This window comes from Eremomyces bilateralis (assembly GCF_010015585.1).
Source record: "Eremomyces bilateralis CBS 781.70 unplaced genomic scaffold P152scaffold_1, whole genome shotgun sequence".
NCBI lineage: Eukaryota > Fungi > Ascomycota > Dothideomycetes > Eremomycetales > Eremomycetaceae > Eremomyces > Eremomyces bilateralis.
The window spans coordinates 1,064,154-1,089,935 of record NW_022985067.1 but is presented as its reverse complement, the minus strand read 5'-3'; the positions used below and the strand labels follow the sequence as shown (position 1 = coordinate 1,089,935).

The following is a 25,782-nucleotide window of genomic DNA, read 5'->3' as shown; positions in this document are numbered from 1 at the left end:
CCATTCCATAGCACATCGTAGACGGTGATCAGCTGTCAATCCGAGTCTATATCCAACCACTCCACATATTCGAGATAGCATCCTCAACAAGCAGGGTGCTCGCTGTGATACGGAAATAGCTCAAGTGAGTATCTGACAATACAATCCCAATCCCAATCCCAAGCCTGAACCCAGAATTCCAACTTGTTCCTCTCGACACTGATTGACACTGAAGTCTTTGATCACCGACACTGACAATGAAATAGTAATCAACCACGAGAACTCTTGCCAACATCAAGAAAGATGGCTCCTAGTCGTACACTCGACACGTTTGGCCTCTCCGAGCGAGAGACTAACATCATGGCCTGTGCTTGGGTGTCGATCAAGGGTGGGAATGAACCTGACGTATGTCCCAGATCGCTGGATCCAGTTAACAGCGATAGCCCTGTCTTCAGTGAGAGTGCTTAAATACTAACTTCACGGTCTTCCTAGATCGACATGAAGAAGTTCGCCCAGCTCGCCGGCTACACCGAAGGCTCTGCTCGAAATGCGTTCGCGGCTGTCCGGAAGAAGCTTCGAGCCGTTGCCCAGTCCAAGAGCACCAATGGCGGTACGAACTCTCCTACAGCCTCGAACAACAAGGCGGGGACTGGCGTTGCTACTCCCAATGTGAAGAAGGCCACGAAGCGCACCCCATCGTCCAAGAAGCGTGCTCGGACCGCCACCCCCAGCGACCTCGACGACGACGAAGACACGCCTTCCAAGCGACCTCGTGGCGACAGATCCACCGTCGACGAGGATGCGACTCCCAAGGCTAGAGTGGTTCCGAGCATCCCTTATCTGAACCCCGACGATGAAGATTTTAGTATCTTCGGCCGGTACGATGAGAAAGTCCCGAAGTACGATGATATGGACATTTAGTCCATCGTCGAGGTATGTTTTCCGGCATCAACGGCGCAACCCTTCCTTGACTTAGGCAGAGCGAAGAGCTAATGCCATTTCAAGTTGGATTTATCCACGCCCTGGTTTGGTGAGGAGTAAATGAATTGGAATGACAGGACTTTCTGGCCTTCGATATGGCCTGCTTGCGAGAGAAGTTTCGAGACACAACCTCGATTAGCATGCTTAGAACTTAGGCAGAGAGAGCAATCAACGATTTCAGACCACAAATAACCTCTCCACCGTTGGTGATCGAGTTCCACGTATCTATCCAATCCATCGATGACTGGAAAATCCATGAAGAAGTTGTCAACCAATATTACATCGTCGCTGCGGTCGACTCTACCAACAAGCATCCCGCGGTGTTCCACACAGCTAAGTCCCGACAGTATTTGGTAGTCCTTGCTCTTTAATGGCAGCTCTGATTTCAATCGATTCTTATCTCTACACAATGAACCGACTTAGATATTTGGCGTGTGTATCAAATAAATATACAATAGTTGATGTTTGTAAAGCTATGAGGAGGGGACAAGTGGAAGTTGGGCGACATTGGCGACGACAGGTGACGTTCAACCTTTCAACGTCAACCCATGCGAAGAACCCCCGCTGATTCACCTCTAATACATTACCTTAATTACCAAAATCTAGCGATTGCCAATTTCCATCCTTTCGCCAATCCTGCACGCAACACTCTTCTTCTACTATCCTGATTGACGATTTTGGACGCGAATTGCTAGATCAGGACAAACTCAGCCAATAAACTCAGCCATGGGACTAGAGGAGCAGCAGGAGGAGAGGGAGGTCCTGGAGTCCATCTTCCCGGACGAAATTACTGGTATGATGCCTTTCAGACAACGCCTATCGTTGGGCGGGCGATAATCTTACATGAGCATAGATATCTCCGAAAACGAATTCCGCGTTTTAATAGTGCTTGATGTTGAGAGACATGAAGACGACGAAACTGAACAGCGTATGTTGCCAAACACCATCCGGAATTGAGGTGTCTCTGACACAAAATTCTAGCGGAACTACTTCTCCAGGTGACATATCCAGAAGCGTATCCCGACGAAGCACCGCGCCTCGACATCCAATCGCCACCCAATGCGCCCAAATATCCGCACTTCGACGTTCAAGAAGACAAAGAACAGCTTCTCCAAAACCTTTATCCGATCATCGAGGAAAGCATGGGGATGGCTATGATCTTCACCATAATCAGCACGCTCAAGGAGCTCGCCGAGCAATTGATATTGGACAGGCAGAAGGTCGAGGAACTGGAGCGAGAGACCGAAGCACAGAAGGTGGAAGAGGAGGAGAATCGGAAGTTCCATGGATCGGCGGTCACGAGGGAGTCGTTCATGGCGTGGAGGGCAAAGTTCAAGCAGGAGTTGGAGGAGGAGGAAAGGATACGACAGGAAGAGGCGCTTGTCGATAGCAAGGGCCGGAAGATAGCGAAGGAAGAGCCTCGCATCACTGGGAGGCAGCTGTGGGAGAGGGGTCTTGTGGGCAAGATTGATGAAGATGAAGGGGATGATGAGGTCGAGCAAATGGAGAAGCTTAAGGTCGAAGCTTAAAAGGTCCGCGATTGGGTTTCCGGAAATGTCTGGCTACCGTCGAAGATATGGCAGAGTCCAATGCTTTACGTAAGTTACTACCAACGATCATCTTTCCCTACTCAAGTCTTCATTGACAACGCTGACTCTTGGTATCCGCAGGTCACAAACGACTGGGCTTCCAACTCGGCTTCCTCTTCTCTGCGAAGGCCCGCAGCCCTTCCTTGACGTTCTCACCCTCCAGCAGCTTCGCAAAAGCGCCATGCACGGTTATCTCCGCCGCATCATCCACCGAGGCCGTCTCCCATCCCTGTCGCAAACCCGCTCGAGTGCAAATGATCGAATCTGGACTGTTCTCCGAAATCATTGTGGCGTACTTCAGCGCCGCGTCCATCACTTGATCTTGCGGCACCACCTGGTTCACGAAGCCCCATGTAAACGCTTCCTGCGAACTCATGGTCCGCCCCGTCAACGCAAACTCCGACGCCCTCTGCAAACCCACAATCCGAATCAACCGGGGCAGCACGCCCGCAAAAGGCGAGACACCCCGCTTCACCTCCGGCAACGCGAACGTCGCCTTCTCCGACGCGACGATCAAGTCGCAATTGATCGCGAACTCCGTCCCCCCTCCCGCAGCCAACCCGTTCACCGCCGCGATCACGGGCTTCTTCCCGAGCCTCCGACTGAAGGGCTTCGGACCCGGAGCGCCTAATCGCTTGGAGGAATCGCTCCCCGGGCTCATTGACGTGTTCCATTCTTTCAGGTCAGCGCCGGCGGAGAACGCTCGACCGGCGCCGGTGAGGATGGCGACGGTAAGGTTGGGTTCGGCGTCGAACCAGGTGAATACGGCCTGCATGTCGGTGGAGCCTTGGCGGCTGATGCAGTTAAGGTCTTTGGGCCGGTTCATGGTGACGAGCAGGACGCGGTCGGCGGGGAAGGATAGTTTCAGGAAGGAGAGGTTTTGTGGGGGCTCGGTGGCTAGCTTTAGAGGTGCCATTATGATGTTTGTATAGCCAAATTGCTCAATACAGCTAGTAGAGGGTTCCTATGCCTGAACAGTGTTTTCGTTGCCGGCTACTCCTTGAATTGACGTTACGATGTCAATAGACCGTCCAAAATTGGGAGCAGTCGCATTGATATTGTATATCGAATGCATGGAAGTACATTTTCTAAAGACACTACACCAATTCGCTGGTCATGAAGACCTCCACCTCCAGCTCGGTCAGTAAAAGTAACATCGGTAATTCGGCTACTGGTATCTTTACATGTTGCGAAGGCCAACATTTTTAGAGCCTGAGGCACCAATCGTTTGTGATGGGCTGCGCAGCCTGTGGACATCCAATAGACTCCCTGTCAAGATTAAATACTCAATACGACTTAGCACCTAGACAGTGATCTTAAAACACTTGGAAAAAAGTATATGTCTCGCAATCAGGTACAACAGAATTTTGGGCGCCAAATAAGGATAGGGAGAGCATAAAATCATTGCACCTCAGGGGTATCAGCCCAACTAGACTCCACTTCCAGCGCCAACTCCCGAATGTAACCCTTTCTCCAAAGAGCGTCATTGCAAGCTCGTACCTCTTCTTCCACCCTTCGAATGAGAAAGAGCAATTGTCATAGGCCCAGGCCCGGCACCCGGTATTACTTTGTCCGTCCACACTTTCACCACCCTCCCCGCCACCCGTTTCTTCCGCAGCAAGACCTCCGCCTCCGCGATTGTACATTGTCGCGAGCGCCAGCGGTTCGCAGATTCCACCAGCTTTCCCTTGGGTAACCGCCACCTGGTATGCTGCTCTAGGAAGTCGTGGATGTCATTGCAGATGGCATCGCGTAGGGATATGTAAGAGCTCTCGGACCGCATGGAGAACTTCACCGGGTATTTCTCGAGGACGCTGCGGGTGCGGCCAAGCGATACTATCTTCGCGAATCGAGGACTGTTTCCGGACGCGAGGTCTGATAATTTCTCTGCTTTGACCCAAGCTCTCGTCCCCTCGACGACCGCGAACGAAAAAGCGTCCAGGCACAAGATGTGGGTGAACGCTGTGAAGTCGGTGGCAAATACCTGTCGCGGTTTGCGAGAGGCGAATCTTGCTGAGAGGTCTTTGCCTTCGGGGCATTTGGGATGGCATAAAACGCAGGAGAGGGCGACGAGGTCGGGTTCGAAACTGGTGCAGAAGAGGCACTTGCATCGGTCCACGCAGGGCTCGGATAGGGTTTCGTATAGGGACGTAAGACCCCATCCGGCGGATTCGATTGCGTCGAAGGGGTTGCAGAGTTCGTTGTTGACCCAGAGGAGCCGCAACATCTCTGTGTATAGCTGCGCCATGATGGATGCTCCTGAGACATGATTAGCCAGGCGATGACATTCTTCGCTTGCTCACTCACTGAAGTTGGACGAATCAACGAACAGCACTGATATTGGCTTTGGAGTGCCATGATTCTTGAGGTTACGGACATTCCTAGGCGGAACGGAGACAGGTGTGTCTGATGGGGCGCGAATATGATCTATCATCCTTTTTGAGTAGGATTTGGCTTGACTTTGACTTTGAAATCGGTAGATAGTAGAGATAACTGACAGAGAGATAACTCACCGTCGACTGGGAAATGGAGAACCGGAGCTTTATGTATCTCCTTCAGGCGACCTTCCATTGAGGTGCCATATCGCAAAGACGAGAATGCAAGAGACAAAGACATGATTCTTTCGAACACTCGCAACTTACAAATGCCGACTTTGTCCGAACGATATTTTTGAACGGATGATCGCATTTTACTTCTATTGATAGGTTTCACTCTGGTCCGATGGAATAACACCGATTAAGTCCGACGAACTTTGGACTGTCCATTACGTGGATCAGCTGCAGGTATTTGTGAATAACAGGCACGATTTGCAAGATAAATCCGAGAGAAGGCATACATAGCCGCACGCGCGCAGCAGCTGGGGAAAAACCCCGAGAAGGAGAGGCGAAGGGCGATATGTCTGCAATGATATCAAATATCTGGAGGCTGGATGACGAAGACACGTCGTCCACCCGGCCCCAAGTTGGGCTATTCAGTCGCCACAGCATCGGAATTTAGCAAAGTCCGAAGACTATTCACCAGGCATGGAGTGAAAAGTTGAACATGCAAGAAATGAAACGCATGGCAGCTTGGTAATGCTGTGTGCGTTAACGCTCAACTGATGATTGGACGGCGCTGTAATGATGAAAGGGGCAATACCAAGAAACGTGGCTTGACGATGGCTTCAACAGCATCCAAATCAGTCGACATGTGAGAATGGGCAGACTTGATGGCAACGTTGGGCCGACACGTAGGAATGGAGGAGAACCATACATAGTAGAACATAGAATGAACACGATAAATGCGGTAATGAAGAATATGATATTTTTGAGCGCTGTAATTATACCGTGCCAGTTACCATACCGACAATACGATCGCTTTTCCATGAATCCCATTTTTTCTATTTCCCATCATCCCATGCCATCCAGAACGTTCGAAAAGTTGGCCTGGGTCGACTAAAAATACCCTTTTGGTATCAAGTGGACGCCATCGTCGCCGTGGCTTCAAAACAAGCTCGCTGTGGACGCACCTTAGCGCCCAGCACCAGAACCAAATCCCCGACGGTGAAGCATCGTGACGCTACCGACGCACTTAGAGTGGCGCACAGGGATGAGGATGTGTCCAGTACTGCCGGGACACGGGATTTACTGTACGGAAAGTTAGCATCTGGCCGAGCATGCGGGCGACGAAGAAACGTGGCTGGCAGCAAGAGCAAGAATGCGGCATGGGGTGAACGTGAGAAAGAGGTGAAAGGAAGGAGATTGATCCGAGAGAGCGGATTGGCGCGGAGAATTAAGGTGCATCTTCGACTCGCTGAACGCTCATCGCATGATTACATTCCCATTGTGGAAATAAACATTAATAGCGACCTAAGGTCTGTCGCGGAAATTCCGCGAAGGGGGTCGGTCGCCATAGGAGTCGCTGCTGGGTTTTACAATCGGAAGCACCAATATCGTTCGCTGCCCGCTAATCTTGAGATCCTCCATTACATATACCCATTAAATCTTGTGTGTCATTTCCTCTTTACGAGTAGCAGGTTCCGTAACCCTTCTGGCAGCCGATCGTACACCGCAAGATGCTGTTGGTGCATTGGCTATCGCGACCGCAGCAGAGACCCCATGGCGTGTTGGCGCAGGTCGTACCGACAGACGGGCCGCAGGACCCGTTCGTGGTACCCGGCTTATCTCCAGGGGTGGTTGAAGGAACTGGGTTACTTACACTAGAGCCGCAGTTGCCGAAGCCAGATTGGCAACCGGTGCCGCAGTGGTCGGTGGTGGCACCGCTAGGTTTTGGTTAATGAGGAACATTCGATGGTAGAAATAGGATCGAGAATTCAAGTAGGAGACTTACCACCAGCCGTGCTCCGAGCAGCAGTTCCCGAAGGCGGAGTTCAAACAGGTCTTCCCATTAGCTCCGCAGTTTCCGTCAGTGGAAACGTTGTCGCCGCCACCGCCACCGGTGCAAGTTCCAAATCCAGACTGGCAGCCAGCTCCGCAATGACCGGTAGTGTCACCGCTGTCGTAGTGTTAGAAAGACCATTTGGACAGGCACATCCCAAGGTTCTACTTACCAGTAGCCGTACTGAGAACAGCATGAACCAAACCCAGCGCCGGCACAAGTCGTCCCGGCACTGCCACTGCAGCTCCCATCGGTTGATGGCGGTGTGCCAGTGGGGGTGGAAGTTGGGCTTGCGGTAGGAGTGCCGCCGCAAGTACCGAAGGCAGACTGGCAGCCGGTTCCGCAATGATCGGTGGTATCACCGCTGCCATAGTATTAGCGAAGTCATTTAGACAGGTAGACCCGGAGGTTCGACATACCAGTAGCCGTACTGAGAACAGCATGAACCAAACCCAGCGCCAGCACAACTCTTTCCGTCACTGCCACCACAGCTTCCGTCGGTGGACGGCGTACCAGTGGGGGTAGACGTTGGGACAGAAGAGGAGGGGATGGAGCCACCAGAGCCGGTGCGGTACCAGTTTTGGATGGGGTCGCCCATGCACTCGCCCATCGTCACCGCTCGGAATCCTTGAGCCTGGATGTGCTCGAGCATATACACGGTCAAGTCCTCCGCACTGAGCTGGTGGATGTCATGGGCGATGGAGAGGTACTTGTTGGTGCTCGTCGGGCCGACGACGGCGTTCCCGAAGTTGTCCTTGGCATTCTGGATCAATTCCGGGGTGAGGTTGTTGTAATCGTCAGTATCGACATCGAAATAACTGATATGGTATCCGAGATCGGCCATATCCTGCTCACAGGCAGGCGTGATACACGCAGAGTACGGTGGTCGCATATAGGTTGGGAAGTAACCGACGATGTTCTGAAGGGCGATCTCGTTCCAGACTATCTGCTCCTTGCGCTTGGAAGAGGAAATCTCGTCCAAGTTCTGGTGAGACCAGGTATGGGATGCGATCTGGTGACCCTCAGCAGCCATGCGTTGGATCACGGAACCCCAGGCTGGGGTGGAGTCGATTGACCCCTTGCCAATGTTGTTGCCGGTGATGAAAAAGGTAGCCTTGGCGCCGTAGGAATTGAGAAGATTCAGGAGCGCGTCCGTGTAGATGTAAGGACCATCATCGTAAGTCAGCGCGACGGTGCCTGGAACCGTGCAGTGATAGATACCCTCGCCACCATAGACGACGTTCCCGACCTTCGTGCGAGTGACGCCGGAAGTATCAGATCCGGATGGCTTCTGATTCGCATCGCATCCTGGACCATACTCGAATTGACAGTCTGGTGCGCTGCAGTAATCGGAAGTGTTACCACACCAACCCTTTGCGAAGGTCAATTGCTATCCGAAGTTCTTGATAATTAATAACGGCTTACCTCGATCGAACAGCAGTATCCTGACGCGCAGCTTGCTCCGTTGCCGTCATCGCCGCATCGCCCGTCGGTGCCTCCGTTCTGGCGGGATTCCTTCACACCTCTTGCTTGGACATCAGAACCATACCGAACCTTGTTATGGTTGATTTCGACCGCATCTCTCCGCATCTTCATTTTCTTCATCCCCGGAGCGCCGAACAATCTTGGCCCGGGATAACCCTCATGGGCAGCGGCAATGGCCGGCAAGAGGGCCAACGACGCCGCCAAAAGATGCATCTTGGATTATTAAGTATGAAAAATTAAATATGGTATGCTCGTCAATGAGTTGCAAAAAAGCGAGAGTAAGAAGAAACGATTGACAGTCGACGTAAGCCGGCAAGTACAATATCAACGGTTAGGTCATATACAAGCGAATGTATGGAAGGTTTAAGACAAAAGGACAGTCAAGCAGATGGAACAGGAAAACACAGGTGTTTTGAGGGTTGACAACAAGCCAAGCTCATACTGGCAGGAGACCGACTTACCCGGACCGCACACGGGGTTACACTGGTCTTGGGTATCCATGGACCATGGCTTCAGAGTTCGGACCAATCTGGCAGGGAGGAATTGTTTCCATACCAGAAGGCGAGGTCTGGTAGACAGGGCTCGTTAGGTCAAAGGAGAAGCTTAAACGTTCTGGTGCCTGGTGGTGGACTGGCGATTGGGATGATACGGTTCCCCGGCTCGCTTCTGGCCAGGATAGCCCCAGATATATTTTTCGTGCGGATCCTAAAATGGACGTTTTTCCTTGGAGTGGCGTTGGCCTGGATCGCGGCCTGGTGTTAGCGTAGCTGAGGGATCAGGCCACTAGCGCTTGAAGTTTTAAAGCGAGATGAGATGTGTCACAGGTATCTCAAAAGCGCATCGTGGGAATTGTGGACGCACTACGGAACAATATGTCGATTGTCGCGTGGTATGCTGATGATCCCAGGGCCGAGACCGAGACCAATGGAGTAAAGATCTGAAGGTTGGTGATAGACTGCTTGGCAGGCCATTCATACCTTCGCACAGTGCATATATTTGAATGCAACTCCGCTGTCGTGAAACTCTCAATTCCAATAGTCCTCTCCCTATTATTTTTTCGTGGTCGACTGTCAAGGGGTTATAGAGACGACTCGTATTGGCGTTGAAGAGCCTGGGTTGAAGTCCAGCGATTAAGCAACCTGTCCCGATAACCCGAACCAATAGCACTTGGAATTGATGAAAAACAGGATTTTCCTCTCCTCAGTTTCGTTCACACTTTGCGACTCCGTAAAGCGTTACCGATCCGGACTGTATCCGGCAGTTCCGTACCATGCTGGTCGTCCAAACGTCCGTCAACTTGAGACCATCGTTAAGTTATCCACTAGCCTGCCACTAGAGTAGGTATCCCGCTGATCGTCATAAAACTTCCCGTTTCCTTTAATAGACAGGGCCAGGATGCGTCCTGATCATCATGTGGGGAAGCGTCGTCTTCCGCAGTTCCGCTCCTCTGGTGCCATAGTCCAGATTCCAGACGACTGAGATCTGTGTGAGATGAGGGGATGAGGTCCACTCACCAAGTCACCAGACATCCAAATCAAAAATATCGATTATCGACGACGACGCCGAGCTGACAGATACATCCGAAGAACTTGGCAGTGGTAGGGATTTCATGCTTGTTCGTTAGCCCCTGTTGGGCGCGATGTTGTTCCGACAAAAAAGCCAGATTTATTATTAGGTCGCGGTTCCGTACGTACAACAATCGTTGATGCTGTTAACGTATCAAATATTCGCTCTTTCGTTACATCATGCCCTCATCTCGCCAAAAAGGAGAATCCGGGTCCAGTGAATCAGAATCTAACCCTGAGGCATTAATTGAGGATGAGGTTTGCCCTGAGGTTACGCGAGTCGAAGAATTGCGAAGTCCTGGTGGTGCTTGATCTGGACTTCGGAGTTGCTCAGAGCGTGGAAGTTGGATTCCAAACTGCCGGACACCATGCACCAGAACCGTTGAAGTGTGAACAGTTACCTGGATATTGGGCAGAGGATGAGAAGGAATAGAAGCGAAACGAGTGCCCTCATATGATACAAAGTATGGAAAGCATGATTATGGTCTCTTTCTGAATGTAGGTATAGCACACTGTAGCCTTCTGTCTGTTTCTAGTCTAAGGATTCCGTCCTTATCATGTCCTTGTGTTAGGTATAATATACACGTTCCGTGATAAGCCATAGCATCGTTTGAAGTTGTAAACTCGCCCACACTTTGCTGTCCGATTTATGCGCCTCACCTACCGCATTCTCTCACGCTTCCATGCCTTTGTGGCTTTCATCTCATTTCCTCACAACCCGAAGCAACGGAGTAATCCTTGCTCTCCTGCTCAGTCCAACACGGTATGGAACTTTGCTCTTGCCAAGAGGTGACTGGGCGAGACGATCCGATGGCTTTGTGCCTTTCTCCAGAGTGTGTGCCACATTTGCTTTTCCAGGCTCGCTCTTCTTTTCTGGAGAGGTCGACTTCTCTTCATTAGTCTCAGGATCATGATGAGCAATGTTCGGAGTCTTCTCTCGCAGGGCCTGGTCATTTGCCGCTGTCGCTTCTTCTTGAATATTAGCACCTTCAGGCGGAAGGTCCAGATCCCGATGCACTTGGACATGTCCGGTCTCCGCGGGTTTTTTAGCCCTCCCGCGACCTCTCTTCTTAGGGGACTGAACGTCGACAGGAGGCGGTTGTTGAAGGATTGCTTGTGCCTCTGATTTCTCTCCCGTTCCATTTTCTGTGGTCGCCTTCTCTTGAACATCGATAGCTTCCTCGTCTTTCGCAGCGGAATCCTCAACTTTTGCTTCTGATGAGTTGAGTTGGTTTGGGTTTGGCTCAGATACCATGAGTTCCGAAGATGGGAGCATTGGTGCGCTCTTGGTCTTCCGCGTCTTCCCTCTCTTACGCTTGGGCCCCTCTAGCTGTTCTGTCTGTTGACTTGGTTTGCGTTTGTGTGTGATCTCAACATAAGCTCTCTGCTGGGCTGCTCCCTCTTCATGGTCTGCAGCGAATCGACTCTTGTGGCCCGGTCCAGATGATGCGCTCCGTGGCCCGGTTTCCTCGACCGCACCGTCCATATGATCTGAGTCATGCTGCTTTGGTGAGATAAGATGGCCGAGGGATCTTGCTTTCTTTCGAGACTTTTCTCTCTTGGCATTTTCGGGTCTTACCGAGAAATCAATCGACTCTTTGGAGACTTTGCTAGATCTCGATCGGCTAGGTCGGGGATTGTAAAGCTCTTTGGGCAGGCCGATTAATTCATCGGATGGAATGTCACCATAGCTTGAATCCGAAGCGTGAGCGGTCGGGCCGTCTATCTCGTTCTTCTTTTCGAAAGGTTCGGTCGCGGAATGGCCTGGTACATCCATATCCTGGCTTGCTTTTGCTTGAGTTGGCAAAATATTCGACTGGAACCGATCCCCGTTTGGAGGCGACACTTCAGGCTCAAAGTCTCCCAGGGTTGGTGTGTTCACAAGTACTGATCCATTCTGTGATCCACCTTGATTCATACTTCCCCATATAGCCGAGTCGAGGTTGTGATTATCGGCTTGTGATGTGAGAACCAAACCTACAGACTCCCTATCGTTGCCTGCGTTGCCTCCAATTGACCCAGCGGTGCTGGCTTGCTGTTGGGATGGAAGAGTAGGAGACTTTATGTAGCTGGACCAAGGAAAGGATGTGGAATCCGATACTCGCCGGTCTCCCAGCGTTCCAGCGTTATTAGTAGCTTCTATCCGATGATCCCCATACAGCTGCTGCTGCGTGAGTGTGCCGTTGCTCACTGTACTTGGTTGGTCAGGAAACAAGGTCATAGGCTCGTGGTTGAAGAATTGATCCCTCATAGAACCCGTAGTCTGCCATGCTCCTAAGATGCTATCGGTCGCAGGAACTGTCTGAAGAAGGTCCATAGTCGTCGGTGCCGGTTGAGGGATGTCTTCGCTCTCAGCGATTGGGTTGGTTGAGTGGTCGTCTAAAGATTGATTTCCATTCGACTTCGTCAGCCCTTTATGCCACTGCAAAACATGGGCAGGAGGGCTTCCATTTGGTGTGCCTGCGCGGTCAGATACCGGGCGATTTGTGGTAGCTTCATCAGTGCGATATTCATTGCATGCGACAGCAACCATCTCGTCGCTTTGGCCATCTAACCAGCTCATTTCGAGAAATGATTCATCGGAACCATCTCCATTATCGACAGAGCCATGCTTCGATTTTGCTATCTTCTGACGCTTCGCATCCGAGCCAGAGCGAGATGACAATCCCGTTTCTGACTCATAATTTTGACGCTTCTTACTCGCGCGAGCTGCAGTTGGTTGCTCAGTATGGCGCTTATCTGGTGCATCTTAGAATGTTAGTGACTGGCACAAGACACACATCTTGTGGAATGGAGATTGGTCGTCACGATTCATCTACGCAACGGCACATCGTGTTGTGACGAACTTACCCGATTGTTTGGCGATTGATGGCCAATTATCCCAGTCGGAGGATTCGTCCTCTGAATCGGCAATGACGTTTTTCATTATTGCGATCCCTTTCTGGCATTGGCCATTCGCACGGTGTTGATTTGTAGGCGCTCAACTGAAATGATCATGGAGTGCTTTATCGAATCTCTGGCCGACGTGGTGACGCGAAGCTTGACGCGTGATCACATGACCGTCTTAATGTCACGTGATTATGACCACCACTTCAGCTTTGTCATGATTTCAGTGATTCAATCTCTAATCCAGTTCTAAACCCAATACCTACAGCAAGTTAGACTTGTTGCTACCTATTCCTTCCTGTGCCAGAGGGCATGCTTGATAAATTGAAAGACGGTAGGGTCTGTGGCATAGCGGGTGCATGAAGTCATGGAGGCTTGAATTGGATCATCCGACACTCTCGAGTCCCATGGTTCAGCGTGGCATCCTTGACAACGAGCCGTAGTTTGGATCAATAAATATTGTATTGATGCCCAGGTTGATACTTTGATCCGAACACACTGATACGACACCATCTACAAGATCTTGAGACAGCAGTCATGGCACTGTCCAAGAATAACGACGTCATGAAGGCTGTGGAGGCGGCGCGGACGTTCATAGCGCCACTCTTGACCAGCGGTTTGTTTGTGGAAACTTGGGCCATGGATCTTGATATTGAAACTTCACAGTCAAACATGGAGCGGCGACGTCTTCGTCCCATTCGGATCTCGCGAAAGTCGTTCAGCAGCCTAATATCGATGCGGAAACTACATCGACGGACATTCCGACTGCCATTGGAATCCTGAACAGGATCCATGCTTCCATCCGGGAAGACCAAACCAAGGTTCGCGCCAAAAATGAATTACCGAGTCTCGATTCAGAGGTTGTTAAATACGTGTACTATCTGCTTGACCTCATCGTGGTATGGGGCATCTACCCGCTCATGCAGCAGCATACCAGAATTCCCTATGACAGAAGAACTAGATCTGTGCTCTTCAGTCCGTCAAGCCCCTTGCCGGCACCGGATCAAGAGATCTTTGAAGGCGCACTCCTTGCGCTCAACAAACTGGTCGAGGAGCCTACTCTCGGTATTGCATCTCTGGTAATAGACCAAGGTTTCATGGATATCGTCTCCGCAACTGCGTGGTACTCTTTTGGTGGTAATACCGAAATGAGTGAGGAGAAAATTAAGGGCTCGTTCGAGCGACTCGTAGACCGGTAGGTCTTTCCACTCCTTCAACCAGCCCAACCGCCATTGAGAACCCCCATTTCCTGCCCAGAGTTTCTCCTCTCCAATTCATCTGTTTAACTTATTATTCGAGTCTGATTTTCCTTTCGCATTGTTGGAGTCGAGTCTCTGACTCGCTATTCACTCTCGTGATCAACGATGGTTTCATTCCACAGCTGAACTTGTCATATTAAAGGTCCCCAATCTCGAGATTACTCTTCACATTCACGGCCCTCATGTCATCTCCTTTGCCGGAACTGGTGCAGGCTGAACTTGGTCGGACGCTGGCACGACTTCCACTTCGGCCAGGAGGTGTACTGCAAACAATCGAGTTCATCGCAGGCAAGCATGCTCGAGCTGGTAGTTCGACCCCTGTACAAGGGGGTCAGCCCGAAGCATTGCCTCTCCCGCTAGAGGCGCTACAAGAATGTGCGAAGCTATTCTCCGCCCTGCCAAGAGGAGAAGATTCTTCCTTTTTCTACAATACGGGACAACAGTTGATCGAACTACTCGGCGAGAAGGCAGGACCGGAGTTGAGCAAGGCTGCTGCTTTCATCATCGCACAAGGGATCCTTAACAAAAAGAGCTCAGGAGCACCAGGGGCATGGGGTTGGAACTTCTACGTCAAGCCACTGATCGAGCTTTTGAACCCTCCGCCTTATCTCACTGGCGGCACCTTAGCCGACCCTCACGTAACCGAGCACGATACCTCTCGACCTTGGGTTAAGGATAGTGACGTATGGTTTGCACTCAATCTTCTTGGAAAGCTTGTCATGGGTCGACCACATGCGAGCATCGCCGCAAGAATCATCCCTCAAGTCTTTCTTTCTTTATGGGCGATTTCCATATTTTCAAAGGTTCACGCTGTCGACCCAGCATACGAAACATTGAGCATGTCGCTTTTAAAAGCATTTTTTCTGCTCGTGCCTTCAATAGAGCACCTCAAAGTCCTCCGCTCCCGGCTCCTTTGGGATGGGCCGTTGGAATGGACCTTCGGCCCCGGCTCTCACGGGGGAGTCGAGATCAGGGGTCGAAAAGGAAATACAGACTTTCAAGATTTTATCCAGACTGTCAAGAAGGTTGACATCGCGGTCTACCAATTTATCGATATCCTATCATCAGCTAGAGTGGCGGATGAAGAGAAAGCATCCATCTACCTGGCTATCATCGAAGACTGGCTGCTTTCCCAAGATAGCAGCTCTGATAATAGCACCCAAATAGGTAGCCCGGTCGCGAAACTGGCGCAGATGAATTTACCAAGAGCGACCCTGGAGGATGAGCTCGATAAAGTGTCGGCTGAACGTCTTCTTCGGATGAAGCTCGCGCAGGCCATATTGAAAAGCCAATCGCGCCTCCTCATAGCAACACCGAAAAGAACACTGGAACTGGTGATCAGAGTCTTTCATGCCAGACTACAGGCTGCCAAGCAAAGAAACAACGGCCATAAATTTCGGGTTGAGTCCATACACGAGGGTGATAACAACAATCCTGAGGAAGACACCATCCTTGCGATCGCGCTGGAGATCTTGGATCTTGTGGTTCGGACGGGTGTTCCAGAGATAATCGAAGAATCATCGCACGAGCGGAAAGAGATATTCTCCCTCCTTCGACGATTGCTGCTTGACGTCACTCCTCCACTGAATGAAGTATTCCGCGATTCGATGATGGCCGTCCTGAGGAGGATGGAGGAACCAGGTTCGGCACTTACCGAAGTTCAGGGAATCGATGCAGATAACACACTGAAAGAACACCTACGGTTGCTCGCGGCCGCTGAGGAGTCTCTCATTGCCCAAGAACCTCCAATCCGCCGACAGGCAATACAAGATATTACTCGGCTGATTCAGTCTACATCAAAAGTCAGAAGCGCTCTTGCATTCGCCGCTATGCTCATCGATGCCATTGAAGTCGAAGAGGACGATTTTGTTTTTCAGCCAGCGATCGACGCCTTTGTTGCACTCGCGATGAAATCCGATCATATGGTTGTGTCGATGGCACTTCAAGCGTTCGACGATTACGAGGAGAAAATGGGCATTGACAGTCGCCAACGTTTGGCAGAAGCGCTGATTCGGTTAACCAAGAATAAGGCGGAGGATCGAAACGTGGCGCTGCGTATGAACTGGCAAACGTCTGCAAGGGACATGGCCAGGAAAGCAATCCAGGTCGCATCGAGACGCGGTGCAAGGAGCCGAGAGATGAATCGGCGCATACAAGATGCGGAGCAGAAACAGGAGTTGGAGTCGGAACGAAGCGAAGCTTGGGGAGGGGATGCACCCGATGCCCCGCTCATTGAGCCCGTGGACAACGAAGAAGATCGGCTTGATGCAGAGCTACTGACGAACATCATCATGGGTTGGCAAGAGACTGGAAAAAACGAGGATGTCCGGATCCGTGTTTCAGCGTTGAGCATTCTGGCCCAGCTCCTTGAAAGCGCGCTCGATCTCTTCGTGGCCGAGTATTGGGAACGGATTGAAGAGCTCACTATCTCTATCCTCTTTATGGAGCGAGGCCCCGAGAAAGCCATTCTTCGGCGAAACGCCGTCCTTATCTTCTTATCGACGCTGCTAGCCCTTGATTCTGCGCAAGAGAACGGCGACTCTCTGGATTTCGTCGCAGGGGTGATTGAGTGGACCAGGATTGAAAAGGTGCTGCTATGGGTGCTTGATATGGACGAGGATGAACTTGTGAAGGACCATGTCGGATCAGTGCTTGAAAGTCTGGAGGCATGGAGGATGAAGATGTTGCTTAATAGGAACGGCCGGGAGCAGCTTTCAGCAGCGGGCCTTAGCGACGATTTGCAAGGCCTTGATGTCAACCCGTTGAAAGATAAAGAGACGTCGAAGAAGCCTGTGATTGAGGAGATAGACTAGACTCGATATTGGTAGTTAATGCAATAAAATGAAGCTCCCGCTCCATCTTTTCGTCTACTTATAGTAGTGCATCATGCGTAGAAAGACGACACAGTTTTGTAGGCATCCTTCTTGCGTCCCGTCCCGACATGAAGTCCGATCGTCCCTGGGACCTGTTCCGCATTTGCGCAGGAATCTCCTGGCGTCCAGTTTGGACGCGCTATCTCCCACATTTGCGCAATCGGTGTATCCTCTTCTTCTTACTGTTATGAAACTCATGCAACGCTCCCGCTGTCCGCGCTTCAACCGGTCATTTCCGAATCGGCAACCTTCGCGCCCGCCCCCGATACCCATAAGACGTTGTTACACCTGCAAATCCAGTATTAGCGAACGCTGTGCATCTTTCGAGTTGTGTCTGTGTCGCCTGCGCACCTTATCAAGACCTGCCCCAGCGACCCAGTCTCTTTGCCATCGATGAATTCGACCGTGTTGTTCAGCTGGATGTTCATGTAGGAATCGATGCTGATCAGAGTGCCTCGGTACTCCGTCTGGCCCCATTTCAGTCGCACGATTATCTCCTTGCTGATGAGACCCTGCAACATCGGCCGCGGGTTGAGAGGAACGAACTGTCGACGCGGTTAGCAGGCGGGTCGACTCGATGTGGTGGGGAGAGACGAACGCTCATGATGTCAGATTCGGCGTTGGGGCTATCGCATGCGTAGACAACCGACAATGGGTTCCGATCGCAAGGACCAAAAAATTCGGAGCAGTCCAGAGGTTGATTCGGGTAGATTGCGCGTGTCGTCGTGTTGGCGGAGGTTTCAAAGTGTCGTGAATTGTTTGACCATCGTCGGGATTTTGCCAAGACCTGAGCGTGACTTCCCCGTCCTCCACCAAAAATCAACCTCCAGAATTTCCACGTCCACAGCCATCAGGGAATGGCTTTGAAAATAATCTACAACATAGACATTTGTCAAAAAGTGCAAAAAGAAATGGAGAAGCAGCGAGTCGAACACTGTACCTTCCGCAGTCACGTTTCAGATCGAATGCGAAGCGGACGCTCTACCAAATGAGCTACATCCCCGGATATATTATGATACTCGTTAGCCCAGACTAAAAGGAAGTTTCTGATTCCCCATTCTAGGAGCCCACACCAAGTCCACTGCCAGGGTTTAGATACGGTTGATGTTGGCTTGACGCTTAGGGACAATTACAGCCATCCGAGGTGGACAAATTCGACGGTTATGAGGTGTCCAGAGAGCACCCGAAAACGCTCACCCAGTCCCTGATGATTTATTCAATTTGATTTCTCATTAAGGATCTTAATTTAATGTATAATAATGTTTGCTTGAGGACCCGATTCAAATGGTGTCCCTCTATCACGTCCACCCCGCATGGATGAATTTATGGAGCTTCGGCGCTCTGGGCGAGGATTCATCAGAAAGATTTGACATGAAGGTTTTCAATGGAAACAAGAAATCAAGGTGGAAACCTGGCTCGATCGACATTTTGGCGCGCTGGCCTATTTGATTTGCAACAGCTTGGCCCCGAAGGTGATTTCCCCCCCCTTTCCGAGGTGAGATGTATCGAAGTACTTTTAGCCATATTATACGGAATGAGACGCTTGTTCGTAGCCTTGCGGCCCTTCCAAAGACACGATCAGGGTCGAATGTCCTTGACTTGCCCTCGTGATATCACAGATATCCCCAGAGCCACGAACCAAGACGCCCCAATGTTTCGTCAAGATCTGATCTTTCCCGAACTCCCTTTTGCTCTCTCAAGGCAGGAAGGTATTGGAGGTCTCGCCCATTTCCCATTAATCGATCCTGTATAACAACCAGGTCGCACTGATGGAGCATATAACCCTACTAACTCATGCACTACAGACATTGTACGTAGTAAAATACGGCCGAGGGTCATAAATGGACCCAAGGGGTGCGCAGCGTAGGGAGCAGAACCTCCCAAGTTTTAATAACATAATTACCCAGTCACAGTTTGCTGATGAAGTCCTGAACCTTTGCGGCCAATCACAGCGACTTTTGATCTGACCGTGTGCTTGATTCATTCATCTGTGTATCTTGTATCATCATTGCCCTTGGGCGAACAGAGTCAAGCACACGCGCTTATTAGTACTGGTTTCATCGGTAGCTAAACCACTTATAATGAAATAAACAGCAGATGATATACTATAACTAGTTGATTTTGATCTATCTACGCAGACTCCATTCAGGAACCTTGAGTGCCGGACGGGTTAGACCCTGTTGTAGGTATATCGATCTCACTCGCAAGTAGCAGGGACGACCTCCGAGGTGGAGAGGATGATCGGACAGGAAGTTAAACACGTCGTAGAGGCGGTGGCATGAAACCGACCGCGAATTGCTGAGGATCCTGTATAGACACATTAGCCATGCTGCGCAAGGAGTAGACGGTATGTAGTATGTACGGAGGACGCGACGTGATAGAATGCCCGCCGAGCGACATCATCGTTCCTGGCTTGAGTTGTAGCAGTTTTCTGCATGCGCAATCGCGGTAGGTCAAACGATTCTTCGAATAACACCCCTTTCAGCGACTTAACACGCGAGACAGCTACATAAGTTAATCCCGGCGCAAAGTCCCGCTTATCAGCGATGTTTAACACTGCCTTTTCAAGTGTCATTCCCTGGCTCTTGTGGATGGTGATAGCATACGCTAGAACCAATGGAAACTGGGTACGCAGGCAGGCGACAGAACCGTGAACGAAGTCTCGGCGGGACCGGAATATAGGCACGAGCTTTTCGCCGTTAACCTCCCGAAAGGATGGACCATTATAGCTATCGAACGCAACCAATAATGCCGTAGGAGGCGACTTCCGGGGATCTTCAACGTCCGCTTCCCAGGCCATGTCGCGTACATTACCCATAGTACCGTTTACCAATCCTCGTTCGGTCCAGATATTCTCGGTAAGCATGACACGGCAACCAATAGATATAGGGAGGATGTTCTGCAGGTTACCAGCTTGTTCGGTAGTGGCGCTCGCTGCATCTTTCCCCTCATTAGTTGCAATCATCAGGACAACTGGTCGGCCACTTTCGCGCATCTGTGTATGGTTGAATTGAATGACGTCTGCCTTTTTGGCGTAGACGTGAAGGGTACCTTGGAAGCTTTGGACGTCACTGGGCGAGAGGGTAGAAGCAACTCGCGTGGCAAGAAGGCGCCAGTTATCAACCGTGACATTCCCGGTTCGTAAGTCTTCGAGTGCATTTCGAAACATTGCCTCCTCAGGTCCCTGCTGACGGACAACAACGTCTAGCTCAATCGTTCGGAAGAAGCCTTGGTAGAGTCTATGGCCATGACTTTCATCGATGTTCTTTGAAATGTTGTTCTGGCCGGTAAAGAGAGGCTTCTCGCCAACAGGCGGCAGCTGGAAGAAGTCGCCAGCTAGGATAACGTTGAGGCCACCAAATGGAAGGTCACTACGATCAGGCCAAATCTCCTTGCATCGACGGTCAATCCAAGCAAGGAGTTTCAAACCAACCATTGACTTCTCGTCAATGACGATATATTGAACACCTTTGAATGCAGCCTGAATAGCCTGAGCGGCTTGCTTTGACAACTTTTCGTACTGCCTGGCCTTTGGAGTGAGGCGGAATAGAGAATGAAGGGTCCTACCCGAAATATTGTGCGCGGCCACACCGGTAGGAGCAGCTCGAATGATTGGGGAGGTAGTATGGCCTATCGCACTCGCGACAGTCTCAAGCGCCTCGGAAAGGATCATAATAAGGTACGTCTTCCCTGTCCCACCCTTACCATCGATGCTTAGCAGGAGCTGAGGCGGAGGCCGGTGCTCCTGGTAGGCGTGAAAGTGACGCATGACGAGGTCCTGGCAGAGTTTCTGTTTGCCATTTAGGCTAGCATATGTACCAGCAGCAACGGCTACTAAGTTGGCCGGAAAGTCCGCCTTCATCCGCTTCCAGAACTCGAGGTCGAGGTCGAGATAGTTACCGATCATGCCATCAAGGATATATGCACGGTCAATTTCTCGATCGCCAATACGATCAGGGTCCTCGACCTGCGCACCATCTCGACCGGGGCAAACTTGTGCAAGCTCTTGTCAGGAAGCAAGAATGTCCTCCTCCTCGGAATTGAGTGGTTTCGTACACGATGAAGGCAACGAGTGTCTGTGTAGATGATTTCAGGACTGTCGGCCGGTATAAGAACATAGACGATGCCTGGAGATGTCTTGAGGATCTTGCTTTCCTTTTCTTTACTTTTTTCTATTGACGTTGTCCGTGAGACTCGACTGCTCTATAGTGTCGAATTGTCTATACCTTACAATGCTATGTCCCACTTCCCCTAACAACCCCCTAGAATGTAGAAGCCTATATGCAGAAGCCTATATACATTCTAATCTGCTGTTTTCCTATTGAAATCGGATGTAGGATATGTCTGATGCCGTGAGACTAGTGAAAAGGTGCTCATGTAGTTAACGAGATCGCAGGTCCCAGCGACGGCGGCAACGACGAAGTCCACAGAGTTCCGAGATGAAATAACTTTTCAGCCAATCATTTTGCCAAGGATCAGAGGGACACGGAACTTTCCGGACGTTTTTGTCAGCCAATCATTTTGCCAAGTAAATTTTGGGACCAATCACAGAGGGTTTTCTACTGACCAATGAGCGTGTATCTTTTTTTTTTGGAAAAGGAGCCCCAGTTGGATTTTAAACTGCTTCGCTACGCTGCGCAATAAACTTCGAGGTACGCATTCGACTTTGCTTACTCATTTCTCCCTTAGCGTAGGACGATGCGACTGGATAAGGCCGACACCATAGTAAAGTCGCCAAAGACTCCGGCTAAACGAAAGAAAGGTATTCGAGGAACCCTTTCCGCCCATACTTAGACGTCGAGAATCCTAGAAGGGAAGCGAGAGGCCACTTGGCTAACGCTTCTTAAAGATCGGGAAGCGGCTGATCGCAAGGTCAATAAGCAAACCATGACTCGGTACCGATACTTCAAGAAACATGGAGACCGATTCGCCGCCTACTGATCACAATGTCTAATTGCGAGTATTTCTGCGGCTGTACACCTGCAAGAATCTCAAGTGACTGAAACTGGCAACTTCAACAAGTTGGCTTGGATCAAAGAAGGAAACATTCTGAAGGGGTATATCAAAACCGCCACCAGTTCGTCTGCAAACCTACCTTTTTCGCCTACCGATGTGCACATGCCATAAAGGAAATGGCTCCGGGAATTATCACACCAGAAAGCTGCAAACGGGACACGGAAATGCCTATATTGTTCCCCTGGTTCTAAATCGTACAAGCATATGGCACACTTATGCCACCACGTCAAAGAAAGCAACATCTTGAAGCACGGCATTCAGCATGGCCGGCTAAAGGCTCAAGGCGGATGGTATGATAAGGACTAACGAAGAGAGCCGGCGCCAATCCAGGCCGACAAAAAAGAGCGACAGAAGTGGCGAACCCTCATCACATATGGCCTCCAATAGCCTTTCTAACCTCTCCCAGAAGGGACATAACATCCTACGGCCACTACTCCTGGCGCCACTTACCCGTACATAACGGGAGTCCGCACATATCGGTGCCTTTCTCGAGAGATGATTCCAGAAGGGGAAGACCTTAAACCATTTGGTAGGCCAAATACGAGTACCTCCCTTGGGCGACGACTGGTGATCTAACCCCATACCCGTTGTCTGAAGCCGTGCGACGCCATGTGACGTTTGTGGAGCTAACATAGACAACCTGGAAGTGTCACACTAGGAAGTTATGAAGGGTGTCCTCGAAGGCTGGTATACTCTAGGGAACCTTGGGGATTATGTTCGTGCACTCCCGAACCCAGAGGAACAGTTATCAGGGATGGTGGAGTTTACAGATCATCTGGGAAGCGCAACTAAGGATGGTGTGCATGTGGCACTGCAGCCATTGAGGTCGACGGCAGATACTATCCGAAATGAAAGAGATGTGGTCATTTCTAATTCATTAGTACTATTACTTCAATACCGCAGAAGTGAGAAGAACGGCGAGGGGTGGAGAACGGTACGGTGGGAGTGAAGAACGGTGGGCGTGAGAAGACAGGAAGTGAGTGAACCGGAAGTTCATGTAGATGCGAGTGGAAGGCAGATGCTCTTCATGTAGGTTGTGATCAGTGATTTATGAAAGTCTTCTAGGATTTGCTTTCCTCTATCTCCTCTTCCCTGGGGCGATCTACGGCCTATGTATAGGTGTATTTATCCATAAATGCGGTTTGACATGTTAATATGTTCCTGGGAGAACTGCTTCAGCCCTCGGCTCAACGACACCCCTTTCCGTCATTCAAGGCCAACCAACTCCTTTCTCTGGGCCCTTCGCCGTAGCTCTGCAAGTAGCCGTAAGACCACGAGAGGCTGCTCAAGCAACAACCCAGAGATAAAATGCGCCATGCTCAAAAGAACCAAACCACCTACGACGTCTAGGCTGGACTCCTGTAGAAATGCATAACCAGCGGACACATCCAGTATCCAACCGCGTCCCATCTTTCAAATCCCAAGATGCCATTTCATCCGCTCGTAAACGTAGAAGCTCGTCGCCGCCATCGGAATCACCTTCACATACCCGATTCCCAGCCCAACGTAAAACCCCCTCCACCCCCTCTCCCGAAAGATCTGCGCCGCCGTCTCCGCGATCTTCAGTCGGCGCCCGTCGCCAACCACCCCGCCCACCTGCATCCGTCGCCGGATCACCTCCAGCGGATACGACACCGTCTGGCTCACGAACCCTGCAACACCCCCGCTCGCCAGCTCGGCCCAGTACTTCAACTGCGCCGGCTTGTCGGGGTCGCGCAATGACCCCTGCGAATGCAGAAGCGTGGTGTACTCCGCGATTTTCGGATGGCGCATCAGATCGGAGACGCCGTCGTGAGTGAGGAACGAGGAACCGGCGTAAGGCAACATGCCGGCGAGGGTGGCGGAGAAGCCGCGATAGAAGTTAGAGAGACCTTTCTGTGGGGAGAGCTGGGCGGTGGCGTCGGAGAGGACGTGGGCGACGTTGGCGGCGGTGGAGGAGGGATTGGGGCGGGCGTGGGCAGAGGCGGAGAGGACGGAGGAGTGGGCGGCGGGGCGGGGGTGTTCGGAGTAGATTTGGCGGATGATGGTGGTGAGGGTGGAGCGGCCGGTGCTTTTGGTTTCGAAGGCGAGGCGGACGCGGATGACTTCGAGGGGGTAGGTGACGAAGACAGAGCAGCAGCCAGCTAGGGAGCCGCTAAGGAACCGGCGGACATGGGTTTCTTGGGACTTGTTTTTGATTACGACGGCGCGGATCTGCTCGTATGCGAGGAACTTGATTCCGGCGTATGGAAATATGCGGAGGAGGGTGGCTGAGTGGCCACGGAATAGACCCCGCATGCCATCTTTACGGTTGATGTCTCTCATGGCCTCCAGTACACCATACCATGAGCCTGTGTATTTTCGGAATAGAGGATTCGAGGCTTGGAAGAGGATTTTGACTCGATCGAGGGGTCCTACGAGCGTTTTCGCCTGCCATTCCACTCTGTTAGGATCCTCACTTATACAATTCATATGTTAAAAAAGTCGCCATACCGCACATCCTGCTATACCCCCCGCAATCCCGCTCTTAACGACATAGTCCCAACTCTGTTTATTCTTTCTCTTCTCCGTTGCCGTTCCCTTGGGCACAATGGCATCGTCGTCGGTGGGACAGATGCCCGGCTCATTTCGGGGACTCCGTCTGTCGGATCTCTGGAGGCCGGGAGAGATGGAGGAAGACGATGCCGTCGTTGCTTGCTGTGAGGCAGACGACGGCATATTGAGTCGAGGGGATGGATGCAGCCGATGTGGTTCATGGAAGCCAGCGCCGGAGTTCACCTGTTGCTGGACGGCATCGGGGTTGCGGGAGAGGGAGTCGTTCATGCCCGTGCGTATTGGGGTGTGGAGATCCGTCGGATCTGGGGTCGTGTGCAACCGGGACTCTCACAGATAGTTGAACGGACGGATTGTTATCGTGCCATTGGGGAAGGATAGTTGATGGAATGGAATAATGCCAATATGTCTCCCAGAGGGTCTAGGGAAATGGAGGGGTTCGAGTTGTGCAAAAAATATGATGGTAAAACGACAACAAGGAACAGAAATCCGCACAGGCACGCGGCACGAGACACAGACGTCAACGATGTCTGGCTTGCTTGGTTGGAGAAATCGTGCAAGGGCTCACGGACTCGCGGTTTGCGCTGGTTGGAATTTCAGCCAGTAAGAAGTCACTTGTTGAAGACCTCGGGTACGGGATCGACCCGATTTCGGGATTGATACGGATATAATAATATTCCTTTGATATCCCCAGAGCCCCAGACGATGTCGGTTCAACGGAGCTTCGTATAGAAAGATAGAAGATTTCTGTGAATAAGAACGTGAACAGAGTAAATAAGAGAAATATAGATAGTAGTATAGTATTCCATACGGGTAATAATAACGTCCATTCGGGCATGCTGATAGACCACCATCCTGGCCAGAAGATCAGCGGTTAACAGCCGTGTCAGTATTCCGTGTTGTACGATCAGGTAGAACCTGACAGGATGGAATATCGGCACAGCCACAGTCATAGAATAATTTGCTGTAAACCGGACAGAGAACATTCATGCAGTCGACATCTGGAATCAAAATATCCCTCTCAAGCATTAGACTGTCCTCGGATAGAATAGAATCCGGCTCGCCTTGAGAAACTCAGGGTATCCCACCTCTAGTGCTGTCGGGAGGGCTGCAAAATGTCTGGACTGTGATCAACTTGTCTCACGTTTTTTTCTGATGTCAGATCTGACATTCTTCTCACTCAATCATTTCTCTCTTCTGAGTTTATCAAGGGGTGTTGGACAACACACAACATTCTTTA

The 25,782-nt window shown here is 51.0% G+C and overlaps 11 protein-coding genes and 1 non-coding gene across 12 annotated transcripts; 3 read left to right on the top strand and 9 right to left on the bottom strand.

The window, feature by feature from the left end:
- Positions 1 to 471: 471 nt before the first annotated feature.
- P152DRAFT_374178 (uncharacterized protein) lies at positions 472 to 756 on the top strand (the record flags this gene model as incomplete). The annotated part of the gene is made up of 1 exon (XM_033675578.1): positions 472 to 756. A coding segment is annotated over one exon (285 nt), but the record flags the coding sequence as incomplete, so codon positions are not given.
- Positions 757 to 1,686: 930 nt separating this feature from the next.
- Positions 1,687 to 2,489, top strand: P152DRAFT_386772 (RWD-domain-containing protein; the record flags this gene model as incomplete). The annotated part of the gene is made up of 3 exons (XM_033675851.1): positions 1,687 to 1,753; positions 1,814 to 1,888; positions 1,942 to 2,489. The coding sequence occupies 3 exons, from the start codon at positions 1,687 to 1,689 to the stop codon at positions 2,487 to 2,489; spliced, it is 690 nt and encodes a 229-aa protein (XP_033538821.1).
- A 142-nt stretch (positions 2,490 to 2,631) lies between these two features.
- Positions 2,632 to 3,667, bottom strand: P152DRAFT_463438 (enoyl-CoA hydratase/isomerase; the record flags this gene model as incomplete). The annotated part of the gene is made up of 2 exons (XM_033680498.1): positions 2,632 to 3,450; positions 3,653 to 3,667. 2 exons carry the CDS (start codon positions 3,665 to 3,667, stop codon positions 2,632 to 2,634), a joined length of 834 nt encoding a protein of 277 aa, XP_033538820.1.
- A 197-nt stretch (positions 3,668 to 3,864) lies between these two features.
- P152DRAFT_478212 (uncharacterized protein) lies at positions 3,865 to 5,465 on the bottom strand. Its single transcript, XM_033681640.1, has 2 exons — positions 4,857 to 5,465; positions 3,865 to 4,808 (listed from the first exon to the last, which is right to left on the bottom strand). Exons 1-2 carry the CDS (start codon positions 4,981 to 4,983, stop codon positions 4,033 to 4,035), a joined length of 903 nt encoding a protein of 300 aa, XP_033538819.1. The 5' UTR covers positions 4,984 to 5,465; the 3' UTR covers positions 3,865 to 4,032.
- A 706-nt stretch (positions 5,466 to 6,171) lies between these two features.
- On the bottom strand, positions 6,172 to 7,262 carry P152DRAFT_10527 (uncharacterized protein). Its single transcript, XM_033673576.1, has 4 exons — positions 7,099 to 7,262; positions 6,879 to 6,975; positions 6,373 to 6,810; positions 6,172 to 6,177 (listed from the first exon to the last, which is right to left on the bottom strand). The coding sequence occupies exons 1-3, from the start codon at positions 7,175 to 7,177 to the stop codon at positions 6,552 to 6,554; spliced, it is 435 nt and encodes a 144-aa protein (XP_033538818.1). The 5' UTR covers positions 7,178 to 7,262; the 3' UTR covers positions 6,172 to 6,177; positions 6,373 to 6,551.
- P152DRAFT_10460 (glycoside hydrolase/deacetylase) lies at positions 7,043 to 8,916 on the bottom strand. The gene is made up of 3 exons (XM_033673573.1): positions 8,352 to 8,916; positions 7,099 to 8,298; position 7,043 (listed from the first exon to the last, which is right to left on the bottom strand). The coding sequence occupies exons 1-2, from the start codon at positions 8,622 to 8,624 to the stop codon at positions 7,315 to 7,317; spliced, it is 1,257 nt and encodes a 418-aa protein (XP_033538817.1). The 5' UTR covers positions 8,625 to 8,916; the 3' UTR covers position 7,043; positions 7,099 to 7,314.
- A 1,552-nt stretch (positions 8,917 to 10,468) lies between these two features.
- On the bottom strand, positions 10,469 to 12,967 carry P152DRAFT_478210 (uncharacterized protein). Its single transcript, XM_033681639.1, has 2 exons — positions 12,827 to 12,967; positions 10,469 to 12,724 (listed from the first exon to the last, which is right to left on the bottom strand). Exons 1-2 carry the CDS (start codon positions 12,900 to 12,902, stop codon positions 10,680 to 10,682), a joined length of 2,121 nt encoding a protein of 706 aa, XP_033538816.1. The 5' UTR covers positions 12,903 to 12,967; the 3' UTR covers positions 10,469 to 10,679.
- A 561-nt stretch (positions 12,968 to 13,528) lies between these two features.
- On the top strand, positions 13,529 to 17,411 carry P152DRAFT_478209 (uncharacterized protein). Its single transcript, XM_033681638.1, has 2 exons — positions 13,529 to 14,057; positions 14,264 to 17,411. The coding sequence occupies exons 1-2, from the start codon at positions 13,783 to 13,785 to the stop codon at positions 16,932 to 16,934; spliced, it is 2,946 nt and encodes a 981-aa protein (XP_033538815.1). The 5' UTR covers positions 13,529 to 13,782; the 3' UTR covers positions 16,935 to 17,411.
- On the bottom strand, positions 17,216 to 17,598 carry P152DRAFT_469654 (small nuclear ribonucleo protein F; the record flags this gene model as incomplete). Its single annotated transcript, XM_033680912.1, has 3 exons — positions 17,216 to 17,282; positions 17,346 to 17,539; positions 17,593 to 17,598. 3 exons carry the CDS (start codon positions 17,596 to 17,598, stop codon positions 17,216 to 17,218), a joined length of 267 nt encoding a protein of 88 aa, XP_033538814.1.
- Positions 17,599 to 17,906: 308 nt separating this feature from the next.
- On the bottom strand, positions 17,907 to 17,997 carry P152DRAFT_t2. The gene has a single exon. It is a non-coding gene; the product is annotated as a tRNA-Ala (tRNA).
- Positions 17,998 to 23,060: 5,063 nt separating this feature from the next.
- On the bottom strand, positions 23,061 to 25,077 carry P152DRAFT_453778 (mitochondrial carrier). Its single transcript, XM_033678456.1, has 2 exons — positions 24,483 to 25,077; positions 23,061 to 24,419 (listed from the first exon to the last, which is right to left on the bottom strand). The coding sequence occupies exons 1-2, from the start codon at positions 24,810 to 24,812 to the stop codon at positions 23,424 to 23,426; spliced, it is 1,326 nt and encodes a 441-aa protein (XP_033538813.1). The 5' UTR covers positions 24,813 to 25,077; the 3' UTR covers positions 23,061 to 23,423.
- On the bottom strand, positions 24,938 to 25,454 carry P152DRAFT_10307 (uncharacterized protein). Its single transcript, XM_033673568.1, has one exon. The coding sequence runs from the start codon at positions 25,378 to 25,380 to the stop codon at positions 25,063 to 25,065; it is 318 nt and encodes a 105-aa protein (XP_033538812.1). The 5' UTR covers positions 25,381 to 25,454; the 3' UTR covers positions 24,938 to 25,062.
- Positions 25,455 to 25,782: the final 328 nt, after the last annotated feature.